The 19,790-nt window shown below is 40.3% G+C and overlaps 2 protein-coding genes across 2 annotated transcripts; both read left to right on the forward strand.

Moving 5' to 3' along the window:
* The first annotated feature begins 278 nt into the window (after positions 1-278).
* LOC147799915 (uncharacterized) lies at positions 279-5,284 on the forward strand. Its single transcript, XM_087133586.1, has one exon. It carries the CDS (start codon positions 1,897-1,899, stop codon positions 3,427-3,429), a length of 1,533 nt encoding a protein of 510 aa, XP_086989712.1. The 5' UTR covers positions 279-1,896; the 3' UTR covers positions 3,430-5,284.
* A 10,070-nt stretch (positions 5,285-15,354) lies between these two features.
* Positions 15,355-17,108, forward strand: LOC110990511 (uncharacterized). The gene is made up of 2 exons (XM_087148561.1): positions 15,355-15,979; positions 16,468-17,108. Exons 1-2 carry the CDS (start codon positions 15,355-15,357, stop codon positions 17,106-17,108), a joined length of 1,266 nt encoding a protein of 421 aa, XP_087004687.1.
* Positions 17,109-19,790: the final 2,682 nt, after the last annotated feature.

A 19,790-nucleotide genomic window follows, 5' to 3' on the forward strand; every position in this document is an offset into this window, starting at 1 on the left:
AGATATATTCAATTAGTGTTTGACTTCTGGAGTATTTCCCGATAGTTTAAAAATAGCCAAAAGAGCACCGATCTATAAAGAAAGGATGTAAGCGTGACCATAGGCCCATTTCAGTTTTGTTTTCCTTTTTAAAATTATTTGAAAACGTATTTATCAAAAACTGATATCTTTCATCAATAAACACAAGATTCTCTCCGAGTCACAATTTGGATTTAGAGAAAAACTCTCTACTGAACTGGCGATATCATATGTTACTTACCAAATAACAGCGGTATTGATCGTAACAGTTTTTCTATAGGTGTTTTTCTGGATTTATCTAAAGCTTTTGAAACCGTAAATCACGATATTTTAATCAGTAAATTAGAGCTTTATGGTGTGCGAGGAACAGTACTGGACCTTTTGAAAAGTTATTTATATAACAGACAACAGTATGTATCATTTAATTCTGTAAATTCTACCAATGGAGTCATTACGTGTGGGGTACGGCAAGGATCTCTGATGGGCCCTTTACTCCTTATTCTCTATATCAACGACATATGTAATACCTCAGATTGTATGACATTCTCTTTATTTGCAGATGATACAAGTTTGTTGTATTCTTACACAAATGTAAATGAAGCTATTCAGAACCTAAATCTAAACGGCTCCTAGCTAACAAATTATGTATCAATGCCCTGAAACCACATGATATTATTTTTGTACCAGTTAACACAAGTACCCGCAGACTATTCCACTTTTATTGAATGATACAATATTAAGGCAGGTTAAAAGTACTAAATTTTTGGGTATAATTATTGATGAAAACCTTACATGGAAATATCATATTGATGGACTACAGAAGGAAAATACCCAAGAATAGGCTATTGGTATTATGAGTCGTCTTAAATATTATCTTCCGAGTAAGATTTTATTAACATTGTATAATTCCTTCATATTACCATATTTAAATTTTTCCATTTTGATTGGGGGCCGCATGACATCTAAATGTAACAAATTATTTACTTTACAAAAACGAGCAGTCCGCATCATCATTTTGCTGGCTATCGTGATCATTCTGCTCCGTTATTTGCTAAATTAAACCTGTTGCAATGTAACCATTTATACCAACTTAATCAGGGAAAATTCTTGTACAAACTTATGCACAATTTACTCTCTTCCAGTTTTAATTCTTGTTTTACTTTAGCATCTAACATCCATAATTATAATACTCGTAGCAGTATGAAGGGAAACTTGTTTGTCGAATTTAACAGAAAGTCATTGGCCAAGAACGATATTATTCATCAAGGTACTCATCAGGTATATACAGATTACCTTCTTTATTTGTGTTTGCTAGAAAACTAAGAACTCGGTTGCTGGGCTCATAGTCCTAAATCATATTTATTTGTGCTCTATTAATGTGATATTGCCTCACACTTGTTTTTGTTTTGTCCTGTTCGTCATTTGTCGGTCCTAGTAGGTTAGATTGCTTAGTTTTCTTTGTCTCTCCATAGGTTGGGATACAAACGCGTTCTTGCTTGACCTTAGACCTAAATGTTGTCATCTAATTTATCAAATGTAAACTGATACATTATGTAATGTTGCTCAAGTTAATGGCCATGTTCTCAGTACTTACGTAATGTGAATCATGTTTGCTTATTGTAAAGAATGACAGCATCGAAATTAATGTTTTATGTTAATGTTTTTTGTTTAACAATTTCACATACTGGATTGACAATTTCACATAATAGACTGACAACCTCACATAATGGACTGACAACTTCGCATAATGGTTTGACAACATCACTTAATAGATCGAGGACACGATTAAACTACTTTCACAGAGTAACATCATATTTTGGTACGTTTGGCGTTCCATACTAGCATGACTAGACTATGACCATTATATAGCTCCATGCTATGAGTAACAAGATGTCGAAATTCACTCTCGTTATCTTGCTGTGCCTTTTTGCAAACAAATTGGTCTTGTCTCAAGATTACGACGACAACCATGCAAAAGTATTAATTGTTGGCGCTGGTGCTGCAGGTTTGCAAGCCGCCAAAGAGTTCCATGACAAAGGCATGGACGATTTGATCATCGTCGAAGCCGCAAATTTCTACGGCGGAAGAGTCCACGACGTGACCTTTGCTGGAAAGCAGGTAGAGGCAGGAGCCAACTGGGCACAGCCTCCGGGTACTGAAATCATTGACACCGTGAAAAGACTTTCTATTGTGTACCATGAATCGGACTTTGAGTCTATCATCATTCGTAACGAGACTGGGCATGATGTCAGCGAAGAAGCAGACCCCATCTGGGAAGATATGGAGCACGCCTTGGGGAGATTAGCCGAGATCGGTGAGGAGCTAATCGACGAATGCCGCCGTGATATGTCTCTACGGGCCGCTCTTCGTGTGGCTGGCTGGAAACCCACAACACCCATCCACAAGACAATCGAATTCTTCGATTTTGATTTTGAATGGGCGGATATTCCGGCTGTAACTTCTCTGAAATCGACCACTCCTATCCAATTGATCTCTGCCACAGGTGGGAACCTTTTCGTCACCGATCAAGGTGGTTTCAAGCGCATCTTTGAGGAGATCACTCCTTGGCTCATGATGGATCCTTATAAGAATCATCTTCGCTTGAACAAAACTGTAGTGTCGATCGTCGATAAATCTAGCAATGGAGTGGAGGTGAGGTGTTCTGACGGGACTACTTACACAGGTGATTACGCCCTTGTCACGGTAAGTCTTGGGGTCCTGCAGAACGATGTGATCGACTTTCAACCGGCCCTTCCAGAATGGAAGATTGTAAAGTTCTTCCAGTTCATCATGGCATCCTTCGCAAAAATCTTCATCAAGTTCCCTACTCAGTTCTGGGACAACGAGGAGTGGATTCTCCACGCTAGCGAGCGTCGGGGATACTTCCCTGCCTTTTCTAACCTGAACGCCCCTGGACTGTTCCCGGCGGGTACTAACATCCTCGTTGGCTTCGTGACTGGAGACGAGGCCCGTCGTATCCAGAACCAACCACTAGCGGAGACAAAAGCTGAAGTCGAGGCGGTAATGCGCAACATGTATCCCGATGCAACTGTTCCCGAGGCTACGGATATCTATGTCACTGACTGGGACACCAACCCGCTTTTCCACGGCGCCTATTCCAACTGGCCGGTTGAGGTTTCCACCGAGGGGTTTGAACAGATCCAGTCTCGTGTCGGTAACATGTTCTTTGCTGGTGAGCACACAGACCCAATGTTCAACGGATACATCATTGGGGCCACTCGGAGTGGTGTACGTGAAGCCAGCAAGATTCTGAGCTGCATGAAGGGGGAGGAATGCCCAGCTTATGAACCACCCAAGTCATACTCCTGTCCTAGTAGTGGCAACATTGCTACGTTGTCATTTACTGCAGCATTAATTGCAGCATTATTCCACTCTTTTACGGCTTTGTAATCAAGTGCACATGTAATGATGGCATTTGGATTCCGACAAGCGCACTGTGATCCATTTTACTGCACTCGTCATAACCAGCATGCTTCGTAAAAATATGTTTATTTGACATAGGCTGAGGTTGTGCACTTTTCTTAAAGCCAAGCTGCATGTATTTGTCGTGGAGTATGGAGTTTAGCTACATTTGATTTGAAACCCAATTTTGGTTTATTCTTTTATTCGAAAGAATTTTACCTGAAGCTCTGTTATGCATGAAAGCAACGTTTATTTTGTCCCTGTCGCTCTCACGAGAAATTTTTTTAGGCAAAGTGCATAATTCTATGAAGCTGTTTGTCAAATGCCTGATTTCATTCTTAGCTTTAACTGGAGAACAATTACTATCGGATTTGTGGACCTCTCCGTGAGGATACGTCCAATGCTAATTGCCATTTTTCAAGGACTTGTTTAAAGGATCCATGAAATGATTTTTTCTGAGAATCAGTGTTTGATTGTTTGTGTATCTCTATAATTTTCTTCCTTGTATGAAGAGTGTTTGACACTTTTTTAGAGTTACGTGAACTAAAGGATGCACTTTTTAAACATTCAAAATTGACCAAGCATTTCTGGATGAGTGAGGGTGCTTTTGCTGTGATGTTAATTCAGTTCAGGTTGCCTGTTTTCATTTTCAAATTGTGAACTCCAAATTTGCTGTCTGGGAACATTTCTGTGAGAAGGATGCTTGCTGACTTGCCACATGCTTTCAAAGCAATAAATTCTCGAAGAAAATGAAATCTACCACAGCGGTGTTAAAAAAAAATCTACAAATTTTCTGTGCACAAATTGGTGCAACATTGAGATTCAGTGCCATGGATGACATCATAGTTCTGCTCATGAATATGCAAATGTCATTACCTGTGGCATAAAAACCTGTAAAGTTCCAAAATATGGGTTAAAATTGCCAAAAAATGAATCCCAAAGATGCAATTCCAAGGTTTTTTATTATTATAAAATATTTCATGGTTCCTTTAAGCGCATGAGCACATTTTGGCCTCCAAAGATGGCGCCTTGGGGCGTCAAGCCAATGATCTGGATGCACAATTTAATCGGTGTACATGACAGAGATCAGTGCTCTATCCAGTGTTACATGTACTTAACCGCCTTCAGGCGTTGACATGACTTTGCCGGTGAAGTGTGTCAGTTTCGGATGATTATGGGCGTTTCACAATGTCGACCAATGCGCGTTTGGAAAGGGTCCACATATTTGGCGCATTGTGATTGGCTAACTCGTTGCAAACTCTTTCAAGTGTGCTATTGTGAATCGCCCGCATTACATGTACAAAGGGCCGTCATCGAACGCGTAGACGGATTTCTAGCCACGCTCCATAGTTTTGTTTTGACTTTTGAAGCCTCTAGACCAAGCTGTAGTTACCACTTGTGGTTGTAGATGCTTTATTTCGTACTTTTTAGTCGTTTACGTGTACCAAACTTTCGATCTATATCGTTTTAGCTTATATCACAACGCGATGCATTGAGGCAATTGTAGAGAATGAATTTCACCACAAATCTGACTCTTTTATGCACCTTATATGTATTTCCATCTCTCTTTAATGCAGCAAAATCCCCTGGTAACATTTATCAGACTGTTAAATGTAGTTATTTTGTGTGCATTTGACAATTTTTTTTTGGGGGGGGGCTCCGCTAAAAGATTCTAATGACGAGCATATCATGGAGCTATGACTAACCCCAAAGCCCGAACTGTCAAGGGGATGCCATATTCTTTCTGATGCTGTACATAACCGACAAAAAATAATCAGCAAAAAAGCAACTGATTTCAGATTGTGGGTAATAAATGCATGCTGTGTGCAGTGAAAGCCTGAAAGATTTAGTTTAACTCTTGAAATTTACTTTTGAGCTCAGTCAGATTTGTTTGTCTTGGAAGGATGTATTACATGTAATTTAGAGACTTTCATAACAAATTTGCAAAATATAGGTTTTCCCAGCCAATTTCAAGTTTTCATTTAATTCAGCGCCTAGGAAATTCAGTTTTAAATAAAATGAAATGACCGCTCCGGTTGTAATTTAACAACAGAAAACAACGGTTCAATTTCACTATCAAAATATTCTGTTCGTCTATGTGAAAGATTAAAATTCAAACTAGCGCATCGGCCATTCGGTCTCGTAGGGACCAGCATAGAGCGGTTGCTTGGACATTCATTTTTATGGGCAGACATTTATCAAGTTGTTTCAAGTAGCTTTTGAGGTATTCTTGCGTGTCACCATTTTTGTAAAGGTAATATAGGAGGAATTACCCAAGAAAACGGTTCAGTCACTACTGAACACAATTATCTTGCACCTCAAGAGATCAATGGATGAAGCACCTATAAGTTAAATGAATAACTTACAAAGGCAGAGCAAAGTGAACAGTAAACAAAGTGAATAAGGAAAGGATAAATCTGCCAACATCAGGATTTTCCCGAAGATCTGTTCCTTTTGAAGCTACATGTATATTTTAAAGGTCAATAGAATATCGCCAAAATCTATACAATTTCCCCAAAGTTCACTAGTGATTAAATGTGCTAGCACCCTTCCCGAGATAAATGATGGAAAGGACAGTTCCTCAGCCCTTTCCCGTCATTATTTCAGTGATATTCTATGTATAATATTTCAAATTTTTAAGTTTCTCAAATGAAAACAGAGATATTCGGTGATTTACAAATATAACTACTTAAAACAGGTAAGTCGTCACCGACACCACGAACTGACACCCACGTGGGTAGAAAGGACACCCAGGCTCGTAAACACACGCACCGCAGAAAATGCTTTAAAAAGTTTGACATGAATTTGATCCATCCATATAGTTGTTAAATCGCCCAAAAAAAGAAAAGTCGTTTTAACTGGTGAAATTAAGATCGGTGTCAGTTTGTGAAGACGAAAATGACTTAGTTCTCTAAAATGTGCACAAATGAGATCACCGCGCGCACGGAGTGAGTGTCAGTTTATGGTTTTGGTTACGAAGTGTTAATAGATGATTGCATGCCTTTGAATACATTAAACAAAAAGGCGCGGCTATATGGATGATATGCATCACCATTAGCTACCGGTAACTCGAATGATTCAAGTGTCAAAAGATGCCAAAAAGCTGCCTAGGAATGCCACAAACGATGCAAGGAATAACCCAAAACGAATCGAACGCACAACAACGAAAGCGATAATTAATGTTAGTTGTCTTAAAACTGAATTTCAATGTCCTAAATGAAACCGACACTCACGTTTGATCAGAAGTGTAAAATCCACACAAAATTGAATGGCCTAGCGTGAAAATGATTACGAAAATTGCAAAATTGAACAGAAACCCCATGGTTACTAAATGAAAATGAGGTTTATTTCAGAGTTTGTCATGTCGGCATTCCTGCCTACCATGGCTCAGTATTGTTTTCACAAGGTGTACTTTAAGTAATTGTCACGGCATGAAGGTCTTAAGTAAATAACAGTTTCCAAGTTAACCTCTCGTCTGTGATGTAATTACAGGATACTTTCTGACAATTTTGTTTCTTTGTTCATTTTGGGACCACTTGAGATTTTTGGACCGCTCGAGAAAAATCGGAAATCGTGTTGTTGTGAACTTGCCTTTTGAACAGGTAGGTAAAAATGTCATTTTCGGTAAATCAAGCATACTTCGAGCGCGCTCAGAAACTTCAATTGATCCTTTAACAGCGGTTATAGCCAGAACAAATTCCTTTGACCGATTGGATAAAAAAATAGACCACCTCGGTTAAGTTATCTCAAGATAAACCCCAAATCAACCGAAAAACCCAAATAAAATAGTTGGGACATTAACGTGGTGCATAATTGCTGCCGAGTCAGATTGCCCGCTGTGACCAAGATGGGTGATATTTGCCCACTGTGTAACTGTTGCGTGGGTGAATTGCTGCTCGAGCTATACTTTTTTGTTTTCTCACACGACTTGTTCAGAAGAATAATAATTAATATTAATCTTAATAATAATAATTAAAGGTCCTATTCGAGCCAGATTTCCTATTTTTTCTGGTTCCGTTCAGTTTCAGATCAGCTTTGGGTTATATCTGTAATGCTTGGGTCAGTCTGACCTGTTCTATAGCTGATTTAATGCAAAGCTTTAATTCACAGCAATATGCTTCAACAAGAGGTTACCACCGTTTGTAGACTAGCCAAGTGCAGTTCCCACCAAAGGAGCCTCCAAATTTGCCCTCCCTTGACCCATCTCGAGGGTCATTGATATTGACAGCTAAATTTTATCCTCGTGGAAACATATTTTTAACAAACTATGTAGACCTAAAACCCGCGAACTTCATTACCACAAAGCGCTTCAGTATCAGAGAAACGACGATACAAACTGTGATTTTGGCTCTTATTGCCCATTTAACTGAAGCATGAACTACTGTATAATGTGCGACAGCCAAGTTGAAAAGTGGAAACTTCTAGGCAACTTGAACGCTTGGTGGCGCCCCACAGAGGGTGTAGTCCACTAAAAATTCAAGCCCCCTGAAAATCCATTGCTTTAATTGCACCTATGGGCCCCAAACTGGACAAAAAGTGGGTCCGGAGCAACGGAGGCTCCTTTGGTCGGAACTGAACTCCGCTAGTTCTGCGACTGGGAAATGCACCACCAACAAAATGAACTATCCCGACCAACAGTGGTTTTTTTCAGCCGATGAGGGGGTGCTTCTGCTCAAGTCAGACAGAGCTACATAGGAGACTAGGCCCTATAATCTAAATATCAAACTTGTTTCAGCCGAACTGAAAACTAGGTTGTGAAATGATTGCAGCAATGCGAATTATTAGTCTCCCACCAGCTCAGCTAACCAAAAATCTTCCCTAAACTGCTGTTTTTTCCCAAATACTTCTGTTGTATTCTTTTCATTTCAACTGTTCGCAGGAGTGTTTACTGGCGGTGCCTTGCTGACTATACACGTACATTTCACAATTGTTGACCGCTGTGGTGTGGCATAGCGCCCCGAGGCGAAACAAATGTTTTGTCATACCTCTGTCTTAAGGAATTTATCCAAAGAAACAAGCTCTGAATTTCAGAAGACTGTACATTATATAAACAGACGTAAAGGATGTCGTCTCCACTTGCACTGTTCCCTCACTTCCTGTAATTGCGTAAATTTTAATGTGAAACCAGTGAGTGGGTACGTACGTGCCAGTGAGTACGTGTAGTCTGGTTAGCGGTCCCCGCATTACCTTATACGCTGCGGGGACAGGAACGAGTCTGTCATACGAGCGTGATCATTGGTCGAATTCCCTGGTTTCCAAAACGTATAATGGGTACCACTCAAAAACTGACTAAATGCGTTCGCTCCCGGTGCCCTAGTGGGTGCACCGCAGCAAGTAAATTCCCATAGACAACAGTAATAAATCCTCACACGTCACAAATATTATGACTCCTGCACAACTCTCACAGGTGTTCAGGCTGCACAGAAAAGTGGTGTTCGACGTGTCCTCTTTCATTTCCCTTTCAATTTTAGTGGGTAGACCAATGAATTTCTGAGAAATACTCACCCAAAGCAGACTACCCCTAAAATGAAGGAAACTGCACTCTTGAAAGTACATACCTCTGCAAAATGGCTAAAATAGTGCCACTTTCGAACCCGATTGCATCCAAATTGCTCAGAATTGGAAGCCCTGAGTACGGCCCAGAGGTTCATTGTCATAATTCCTCAGTTCCCTGGCTCTCAGGACCCTCTAATATAGATTATTTTGAGTGTATATGAATGAGTGTTATGAATGAGCTTGGTGGACATATTTCGGGCCTATATACGCGGGTGCACCCTTTAGCACCGCTTAATTTAGAGTTAGCGCATGCGCACTTGATCAATTTACTGTGGGTTTCGAGGCAGGCGACGTTGGATGTAAATCCAACACTTCTTTCCGCGGATGGAGGCCCTTATTTATTTCTAACAAAATACAAACAAAGTTCCCCGAGATAACCAGATAACTAAAAAACATTAAATCACCGTATTATTATGGACCCAGTTGCACAAAATTTGAAACAAATTCTGAAAAAATAAATAATATAAAAACATTAAATACGATCAAGTTTGAAAGAAAATACGTCCACAGTCTTTCCCATTTTAGAACAACTTCTCCAGTTTATCCAAACAAACGAAATACAGTGCCGTGTGTATTAAGACAAGATAAAAACATCGGTAGTATTATACTACTTTTCAAGTTATTGCGAATTGAACATTTTGAACGAGAATCAATCCGTAGTAGTGCATGTACAGTACACGTTTATGTAAGTTGATGGAGTACATGGACGTTCACATGTACACACATAAATCATGGCCGACGGCAGTGTTGTATCCAAGACCTTGATGTCTGGGAAAAGACCGAGATCGCGAAAAAAAAAGATCTCGAGACGGTCTCGAGACCGAGACTAGGTCTCGAGACCTACAACACCGGTTGACAGAGAGCCAAAACTCGAAATTGATTCAACTAATAAAGGACAATTCGCAGTAGCTTAAACACAACATGGTAACCTTTTTCAAACACTCTTTCAATTATTAGGATATGGAGCATATGTGGAAAAACTGGAGAACAATTCAAATTTTCGAGTTTAAAATATCCTTTTTTACGTTTGGAAATGTAACGTACACAGACATGCTTCACTCCATTTCCTCCCAAATGTCACTTATGATTAACAAGAAACACATCACAAAATGAAATCTGAAGCCTGATTATATTTCTCTGGTATAAATTCAGCAAACTTTTACACAATGTGGAAGATCTCCGCAGATGGATTTTGATATAGTCGTTTGCTGACTGGAGTCACCATTTTAACAAGCTATAGTTACAGAGAGTGACCACGACTTCGCCGAATTTTAGCTCATAAGCACAAACCAAGTGGACTGGTTAACATACGTGTAAAGGAGCGGAAATGTTTGTTCTCGAACTTCCCGAAGTGTACGTATTGTACATACACGTGCTACGTATATGCAGTGTAATTCATACAAACAAATTTTATTCATTATTAGGAGAAGTGTGTGTAGTTTTTTGTTGTAGGTCTACTACGATTTGATACCGTACAAAAGGCCTTACGGGATGTTGGTCGTATATCATCCAAAGTAGAAAAACGTACTATAACAGATACGATAAGAATACAATTACATGCAGGGCAGAGATAAATTTACAGTACGTAAATTCAAGATTGAACTTAATAATAACGTAGGAATAAAGCGGAACGGATTACACGGCATTTGCGGTCGTGCTGCCCATGTTGGACACAATATAAGTAAGTAAAAACTTTGACGGATTTTTTACCAAAACTGTAAGCAACGGACAAATCTTCGACATATTTAAAACCAATCGCTAGGTTGTTTGAATCGACATGGTGTGACAAAAACTAACCTGGGAACTCATGGGGTCAATGGACAGTAGACGGATTTTACTGTATACATTTTATTACGTTGCCAATCAACGTTTGAGACTACAAACATGGCGCAATAAAAGTCTCTCTGTGTTGACGGGGGTACGTCAATCTGATCAAAGGGAATTAATGTTAACGCAGTTGATTTATAAAAGCTATAAACTTTATTTCGCAAGAAGGCCTCCCTTCCAAACATTTAATGATACGCTTGCACATACAGGCATGAAACAGTTTTCCTTTAGGCTTTACATCTGTTGTATAATGAGTACGACACGAAGCGGGAATGAAGTACAAGTAAGGTTTGAAAGTCGGGCTGTTCGTTACGCTAACTTGAAGTTTTGCAATAAATTCGACAAGCTGAAGGCCTATTACCATGTTGTTCGATATAACATGAACGTAACTTCTTCGCGTTCGTAATTAGACAGCTATTTTAAAAAGAACAGAGAAAGGTTCGTCATTAACATCAACGGTTTGTGATTAGGAGATGAGCACAGCTTAGGTATCTGCTGGCCGCTGCGTAACAGGATACACCTGTGCCCTGTGCCTTTGTACAGAAGCCGCATCAAAATTCTAACCGAAAGAGATGAATTATATTCATACAAGTGCAACGGAAAAAAACTTGCAATGACTGTCTAAAAGAAGAATACAAATAATAAGAATGATATTAAATCATTCAAAGTTTCAAAAGAAGTAGAAAATAATACATAAATAAATTTAAACAGAAATTGAACAGTATGTCAATCGAGTATAACTGCTTGTTTTTAAATGTCTAAACAAATTGGCTCCTATGTATTTGACAAATCTGTTTATGCCATTCACACAGATTCGTGACACAAGATACTCAGTTAACAAGACACTTAAAGTCCCTTTAGCCAAAAAAAATGCTACGATCAAAGTTTTGCAAAAATATGGAACAATTTGCCAGAGCAACTCAGAAGTATAGAGTCCTTAAGGAATTCAAATCAGAACTAGGGAAAGCCATGACCAGTGCTGTGTCGTCCAAAATGCTGATCTATGGAGCTGTTAACTTGGTTGCCAATGTTCATTGGTGCCGGATCGTGTTCATTTTTTCCCATTTTTTTATTTGCGGGGTTTTCCCCCATTCCGTGATCATTGTTTAATTAATGCGTTGATAATTTAAATGTTCACATGTGTATGATATTTTAATGGTCTGTATTTTTAAACATTAATATTTGTCGTATTTGTCAATTTTACTTTTCATCGCAAGCTTCTAACTTTTTTATTAATCATCACAGGGCCTCAATGGAAACCAGTTTGTTTGAGCATACCCTGGGTGAAGAAATGGAATAAATGAATAAATAAATTATGTGATTCGTGTTAACACGTTCAAATTTCCCTCATTAATGCAATTTTGTGTCTTTTAGTTTGCAATTTATCACATTTTATGACTGTATATTTTCTGTGCATATACTGATCCTTTCTTCAATTCACTTTATTTGTTGATGGGCCTTATTTCATTTTACATGAATCGTAAAAATACAACCCCCGGGGACGCGATATGATTTTTTTTTTGCGTGGTTGCGGGAGCGGACTCGTCAGATGAGACCGTATCATTTCTCAGGGTTGCAGAGCCCTGAGTCCGTGCTAAAGGTATATAAATGCTTCTGTGGTTGTTCCCTAGCTTCTACAGCTCTTAAAAACCACCAAAAGTACATCACAGTACCGTGTGTGCCTTTTTTCTCAGGCTATCCCGATTGGGGGGGGGCTCGCCGCCCGCCAGCCAAGCCACACCACCACCACCCCCAACCAAAATAACACTTTAGGAGGCCTCCAGACAGAGTTCCAGACAGCTGTCACTGATAAGAAATATTCCACTGTCCAGGCACCGTTTTGTAAATAATCCATTAGATCGTACACAAGGGGTCACTTAACACACGGTCTTATGGGAGTTGGCTGGAGGCTGGCTACTTTTTTTCCTGGCTAGGGGAGGCCCTGGCTTTAAAATGACTAAACCAGGTTTTTCAGCATGAACAGGGGTAGGATATGATAAATAGTTGTTGCATTTGGACGAATTTTTTTTTTACATTTTACACCTTAATTAGCTCCAGTGGCCTCGCCAAAAGAGGCCACTCCCTCCACGCAGGGTTTTAATTAAAGTTAAATATTACTAATGTGGAGGTAGACATTGAGTCAGGCCTATTTATTGAAACGGGAATAAACGTGACAGGTTTCCCGCGTGGATTTTAATCTGTGTGACCCATTGTCATAACGTGTCCAGACACGTTTCTCGTGTGGAACAATCCGTTCAACATGACGCCATGCCTTAATCACGAGATCATAGTTCTCAGCCCGTCACATTACAGAATGGATTTTCTTAGCCAATCATATGTATTTACGTGACAAAATGTTTAACTATGCAAGTACGACGTCCGCAATAGAATTATACATGTTCTAAAATTGTAGCCACAGCAACAGTTTGTGTCTGACCGTCGACGTTGACACATCGCTCAGAACAGCTCCCGCTCAAGTGTACGAGTATTACACATGACGTTTCCTCTCGTGTTTTGTAAAACGGCAAATACATGTACACTGTATAATCAAGCAGTCTTTGTTTTTTCCATTTACAGATCAGACCTTAAAGCAAGAAAATTGTGGAGCAGAAAGAAGTCGCGACCAACAGAGCGTGGCAGTCGTAAAAAAGTCCTCGAGTGGAAAAGGTATCCTTTGCATCAGTACTGAGACTGATGCAACCACCTACTGTATATATTTTGTGTTAATCATAATATGCATCGTAACGGGAGACCAAGACACTATGCGCTTGAAATATTAATTCATATGTCGCTGATAGACATCAGTCTACATGTGGTTTCCTTACTTATTCTTTAGACATCCGTGCATATTTAGGATGCTTTGCATAATGATTTGGGCCATTAGCAAGTTTTAGTCTGTATTTTGGGGTATATTATTATTCATACCCTAACCCTCAACGTTTCTCGTTTCTTCACAGATGTTTACTTACAAGGTATGCGATAAGACGTTCACCAGACGGGACAATTACAACGATGCTAGCCAACATCAGTGTAACTCGTGCGGCAAAGTATTCGCTCGCCGTGACAACTACTTTCGACATTTTGAGGAGTCATCATGGTGAAGAGCAAATCGGCTTTGGAGCGACAGCAGACAACCAACCAGTCGCAGCCAAACGACAGAAAATTACCGATGCCCAACAACATCGCAGACATCACCGATCTATACCGTGTGTCCAAGGTGAAAGAGGTAGAGATGAAAAAGTTTAGCACGAAGGGGTTAGACTACACCGTCACGTTTGAAGACAACCTGGATATCCCTGACCCAACAGCCGTGTTGCAGACTCTCCATCGAGTTTTGGATAGCCTGTTTGACACATTGATGACTGGTGCAGGCTCTAAGGATCTCGTGCGCATGGTGGTCACGTGTCCCGAGCTCGACTACCCCATCCAGTTACCGTTCATCAACAAGGATCAGTTGACGGCAGAATGATTTATGTCCCGAATTGAGCAGGTGGTGCAAAGTAATGAACAATTTTCCTTGGATAGCAGTCTTCATATCAACATAACCCATGTGGCCATGCCACTTGGGGGAAAAGTTAACAAGAAACGTTACGTTCTTCCCGGATATCAGATTTTATTAGCTTCTAAAGAACATGCGAACTCCATCATCTTCAAAGGTCCACCAGCAGGCAAACAGATATGCCTGTATTTTCACGACGGGCACTATGACGTCATTACAAAAATGCCAGCCTTTGTAAACCAAAGCTATTTTTGTGTCACGTGCCTGAAAGGATTCGATCACCCCGAAGACCATCGCTGCCAAAACTCTTGCAAGCTATGTTTTCAAGCCAACTGCATGGAGAAGGAGTGGATCTACTGTCGCGACTGCAATCGCCATTTCAAAAGTCCAACCTGTTTTCAGAATCATTTGAAGAGAAACAGTCGAGGCACTTCCGTTTGCAAGACGTACTACAGGTGCAAAGATTGCGGTCAGTTCATCAGCCGGTCGCATCACAAGGACAAAGAGCACGTCTGTGGTGAAAAATACTGCACCGTATGCAGAGAGTATGTTCCACAAGATCATCTCTGTTACATGCAGCCTGTCGTGGAAAGCAGTACAGACACAACCAAAGAGGTGGGCAACAAAAAGGGAGAAGAAGAAAGGAACGAGGAAGCAACATCTTACATCTCTTTTGACTTTGAGTGCATGCAGGAAACGGGGATCCATGAACCCAATTTATGCATTGCTCACAAGGTATGCGGTGACTGCTTAGACAGAGAAGACACTATTTGTCAACGCTGCAGGAACCAAGAGCGCGTGTTTCAGGGACCAGACACTCAAAAGCAATTCTGTGAATGGTTGTTCGGGGAGGAAAATGCTGGAGCCGTAGTCCTATGTCACAACTTCAAAGGCTATGATTCTTTTTTCATTCTTCGATACTTGTATGATAATGCGGTTCTACCCAAGGTTATTCTGAACGGTGCGAAGGTCATGAGCATAAAGGTGCAAGTCAACGATAAGAGTTTATAGACTCGCTTAATTTCCTCTCCATGGCACTTTCCAAGCTATCAGGAGCGTTTGGCCTGAAAGAATTGGCAAAAGGCTACTTTCCACACTTCTTCAACACAAGAGCCAATCAAGAGAAAGTTCTGTCCCACCCTCCTGACATGCGATACTATAATCCCGACGCTATGAAACCTGCCGACAGAGCGAAATTCGTATCTTGGTACAGCGACCATCAGAGAGACTCCTTTGATTTCAAGAGGGAAATCTTAAAATACTGTCATTCCGATGTCGACATTCTCCGTCGTTGCTGTCTACGCTTCAGGGCATTATTCATGGATATGACAGCGGATGAGACCTCTCCCGGCATCGACCCCTTCCAACAGTGTATTACCATTGCGTCAGCCTGCAACCTCGTGTACCGCACCAAGTACTTGAACCCAGATACCATCGGCATCATCCACCCTTCGGGGTACCGCTCAAATGACCGTCAGTCAGTCAAGGCCCTTCAGTGGCTGAAATGGACAGCCTACGAAACCGGTCATAACATTCAGTATGCGGGTAATAATGGAGAGGTGCATGTTGGGAAATACAGAGTTGACGGCTTCTACATCGATGATGGCGTAAAGACGGTCCTGGAGTTTAACGGCTGCCTCCATCATGGGCATACGTGTTTGGCTCGCGAAACCAAACATCCTTTCAACGATGGAGGAACTTCATCAGAAGACGCTAGAGAGACGCAAGTTTATCATTGATCAAGGCTACCGGTATATCGAGCAGTGGGAGTGTGATTTCGATGCCAAACTTACTTCAAATACGACTATGAGAGATTTTGTCTCAGCCTTGCAAATTGCTACTCCTCTTATCCCAAGCGATGCCTTCTGTGGAGGACGAACTAACGCAACCAGACTCTTTTACGAAGCAGAGCCGGGGTAGAAAATCAAATACGTGGATTTTACCAGTCTCTACCCCTACATCAATAAATACGGTAAATATCCCATTGGTCATCCCACCATTATCACCGAAAACTTCCGTGATATTAGGGAGTACGAGGGTCTGGTTAAGTGTAAAGTTCTTCCTCCCTCCGGAGGGTTGTACCATCCGGTCATGGCATACAAGACCTGTGGACGCCTGATGTTTCCGTTATGTGCCGCATGCAGCGAGTCATTGCAGCAGTTACCTTGTCTCCACACTGACGAATAGCGCTCTCACAGGTACATGGGTGACTACGGAGCTACAAAAAGCATTGGACAAAGGCTACAGGATTTTGAAGATCTACAAGGTCTGGCACTTTGATGAAATTTCTATGTACGACCCGGACACAAAGGAAGGAGGGCTGTTCGCTTCGTACGCCAATGCATTTTTAAAGATGAAGCAAGAAGCCAGTGATTGGCCAGCATGGTGTCAAACTGATGAACTAAAGCACAAGTACATCAAGAGTTACTTTGACAGAGAAGGCATCCAGCTAGATTGGAATAACATTCAGAAAAACCCCGGCCTCAGGGCACTGGCTAAACTCATGTTGAATAGTTTTTGGGGAAAATTTGGTCAACGCCCTAACATGGCAAAAACACACATTACCGATCCTTCGGAATGTTTTGAGATGATGACGAGAGACGATGTCGAGGTGAACAACGCACACTTCGTCTCGGAGGAGATGGTTGAAGTCCAGTGGCAGAATACCGAAGACTTCGTCGAGCCTTCTGGCCGTACAAACGTGGTCATCGCAGCCTACACAACAGCACAGGCTAGGCTCAAACTTTACGAGCTCTTAGAATCCCTTGATCGTAGGGTATTGTAGTATGACACCGATAGTGTGATATACGTCAGCAAAGAGGGAGAGTGGGAACCCGACATTGGGGATTATTTGGGTGAGCTCACAAACGAAATTGATTCTGACAACCATATTTCGTCATTCGTGTCGGGCGGTCCGAAAAACTACGCTTATAAATTGGCTAAGCCGGATAAAAGCGGAAACACAACATTCTGCAAAGTCCGCGGTATAACGCTGAATTATCGTAACCAGTCAATCGTGAACTTCGACAGAATGTTTCAAATGGTCCACAGTATCGGTCCGTCTAAAGTACAAGTCGTTGACCCGTATAAGATATCAAGAAATAAGAAAACGATGAACATCGAAACAAAAGAAGAAAAGAAATTTTATCAGGTAGTTTACAGTAAACGGGTCCAAGTCAAAAACTGTGACACTCTACCCTATGGTTACTAACAACGTACAATCGGTGTTTTTACGTCATGAATTGTGGAGGATGAAAAATGTCAATGCTTCTGTAAATAAAATAAAAATTTCATATATCCCCCAATGTAAAATGAAGTTTTCCTATCAATATTCTAACTACGAGTTTACTCACTAAACTGTTTGGGTAATTGGAACACAAAACACTGCTTTTTAACATTTGATATTACATAGTAAGCATTCAAGCCGAAACAAGAATATTAAAAATGTACCATTTAATACAGGTATATGGGATACTGTATTTTCACCGTGAAGGTTTTACTTGACCGGTATTTTAAAAACAATGCAATATTTTGTTGAAATTAGAGGTTGACTGCTGTTGTCTTGATCGAGAAGGGGATGTTTCATAATTTATGTGAAGTTAAATATTACCCCGAACAAAAGAAATAAGTAATTAATAGACCTTCCGTTCTGCAACTTAGGCCTATTTAAATTTTATAATAGCACCCAAAGTCCCATAAATGTACTTAACGTAGCTAGGCATTTCCTTTATTTAGAGATTACGATTTGTGAAATTGCAGTGAGTTTAAATAAATACTGGAAACTGTATTTTGCCCGTTGACCACTCAAGGTATTCTGATGCATGCCGGTTGGTTTTAGGCACCCCGTGTCGTCTTTGCATTTGATTGTTCTGACTTGGAACTGCACACATTGCTTTAACTAACAGTTGTCACAGTACGAATGACATAAGCTACGTATCTGAAATGCTTTCCTTAAAAGAAAAATGCAGTAGGGTTTGTATGAGTTTCTGGACATGTACGTGTATAACTTTTCACCCCATCTGTGGAAGTAAAATGGAGAAATTTCAAGATTTTGGTTTTTGATGAATACTCCCTATTCACTAGTCAAGGCGTGTTGTTGTTCAAGGCAGCACAGGAGCGTCTCTATAAAAAGCAAAAAAATATAAATAAAAAGCTGGAGTAAATTTTACTTTTACCTTCTAAACAGCTTGTTTAAACAATAGAAGCAGTCAACATTTCTTCAAATTTTGTTGATGGGTGATTTTAAAGGACTGATTTCTGATTTCTGTTCTGATGTTCTTTTGACAAACGTAGAGCGCCTTCCTGGATATTTTGTTAAAGATTTGCTAAGATTAGAAAACTAAGACCTTTTCACTTCCACCTAAAACACGTATTTAAACTTTGTTTGCATCGTTGCAATAACAATACGTTTGGAAAACAAGTTGAGCTAAACGTCAACTTTATCTTCCTTTCAATTATATATTTCGACTCACTGTGACAAAAATATACATGTACATGTATCTGCAAGAATAAAGTTTAATCTATATTCTTAAAGCAAACATAAATACTAACACATTTTCAGATCAATAGGGGCAAAACACCAAACAATGACGTCTATCGGGCCTGGAAAGTGAAAAAGAAAAACATCACGTGACAATAATTTGGATGATTTAATCCTGTGCCTCAGATGTGCAAGTTCATCAAAAATTTCATTTCTAAGTAAATTAATTAAACTGTAAAAGCGAACGTTGTAGAACTAATGTTTGGGTTCTACCATCAATGCTATTTGAGTCAACCCGTGAGGGTCGTCACACCGTTCACAATGAGAATTAACGTACTTCATCGATCCTTGCTTTTTTTCCTTTATGGCAGCACGACTGCAAATGGCGTGTAATCCGTTCCGCTTTATTCCTACGTTATTGTTAACTTCAATCTTGAATTTACGTACTTGTACGCTATCGTATCGTAGTAGACCTACAACAAAAAACTACACACACTTCTATAAAAAATGTTTGTGTGAATTACACTGCATATACGTAGCACGTGTATTTACAATACGTACATAAAATGGTGTGACTCAGGCGATCTCTGAAACCTAAAATTGTGGCAAACACTCGAACATGTCGCAACCATTCTTCACGGCGGTAAAATAGTAATCACGAACACAATAAGAATCAACGTACTTAATCGATCCTTCGCATTTTGTCTATGTGTAGCAGGTGCTTATCCAAGGTATAGTGTATTAATAGTAAAGCATACATTCCTATTATAATTTATACTATATTCCTTATGTTAAATAATAATCCTTCCAACATATAAACACCCCTACTATAAATGGTACGGACCACCTCCTCATTCTATGCAAATGAGTGTTACGTGGGCAAAATCCAGTCTTCTGATTGGTCGAGAGGCCAGAAAACACGGGGAAAAGGGGCGTGGTTTTACCTATATAGTACAGACGGGGTCCACTACTGGGGGGTAGTGAGAG

This window comes from Acanthaster planci, linkage group LG02 (genome assembly GCF_054643075.1).
Source record: "Acanthaster planci isolate LZ-2023a linkage group LG02, COTS_SCS, whole genome shotgun sequence".
In the NCBI taxonomy this organism is placed as follows: Eukaryota; Metazoa; Echinodermata; class Asteroidea; order Valvatida; family Acanthasteridae; genus Acanthaster; species Acanthaster planci.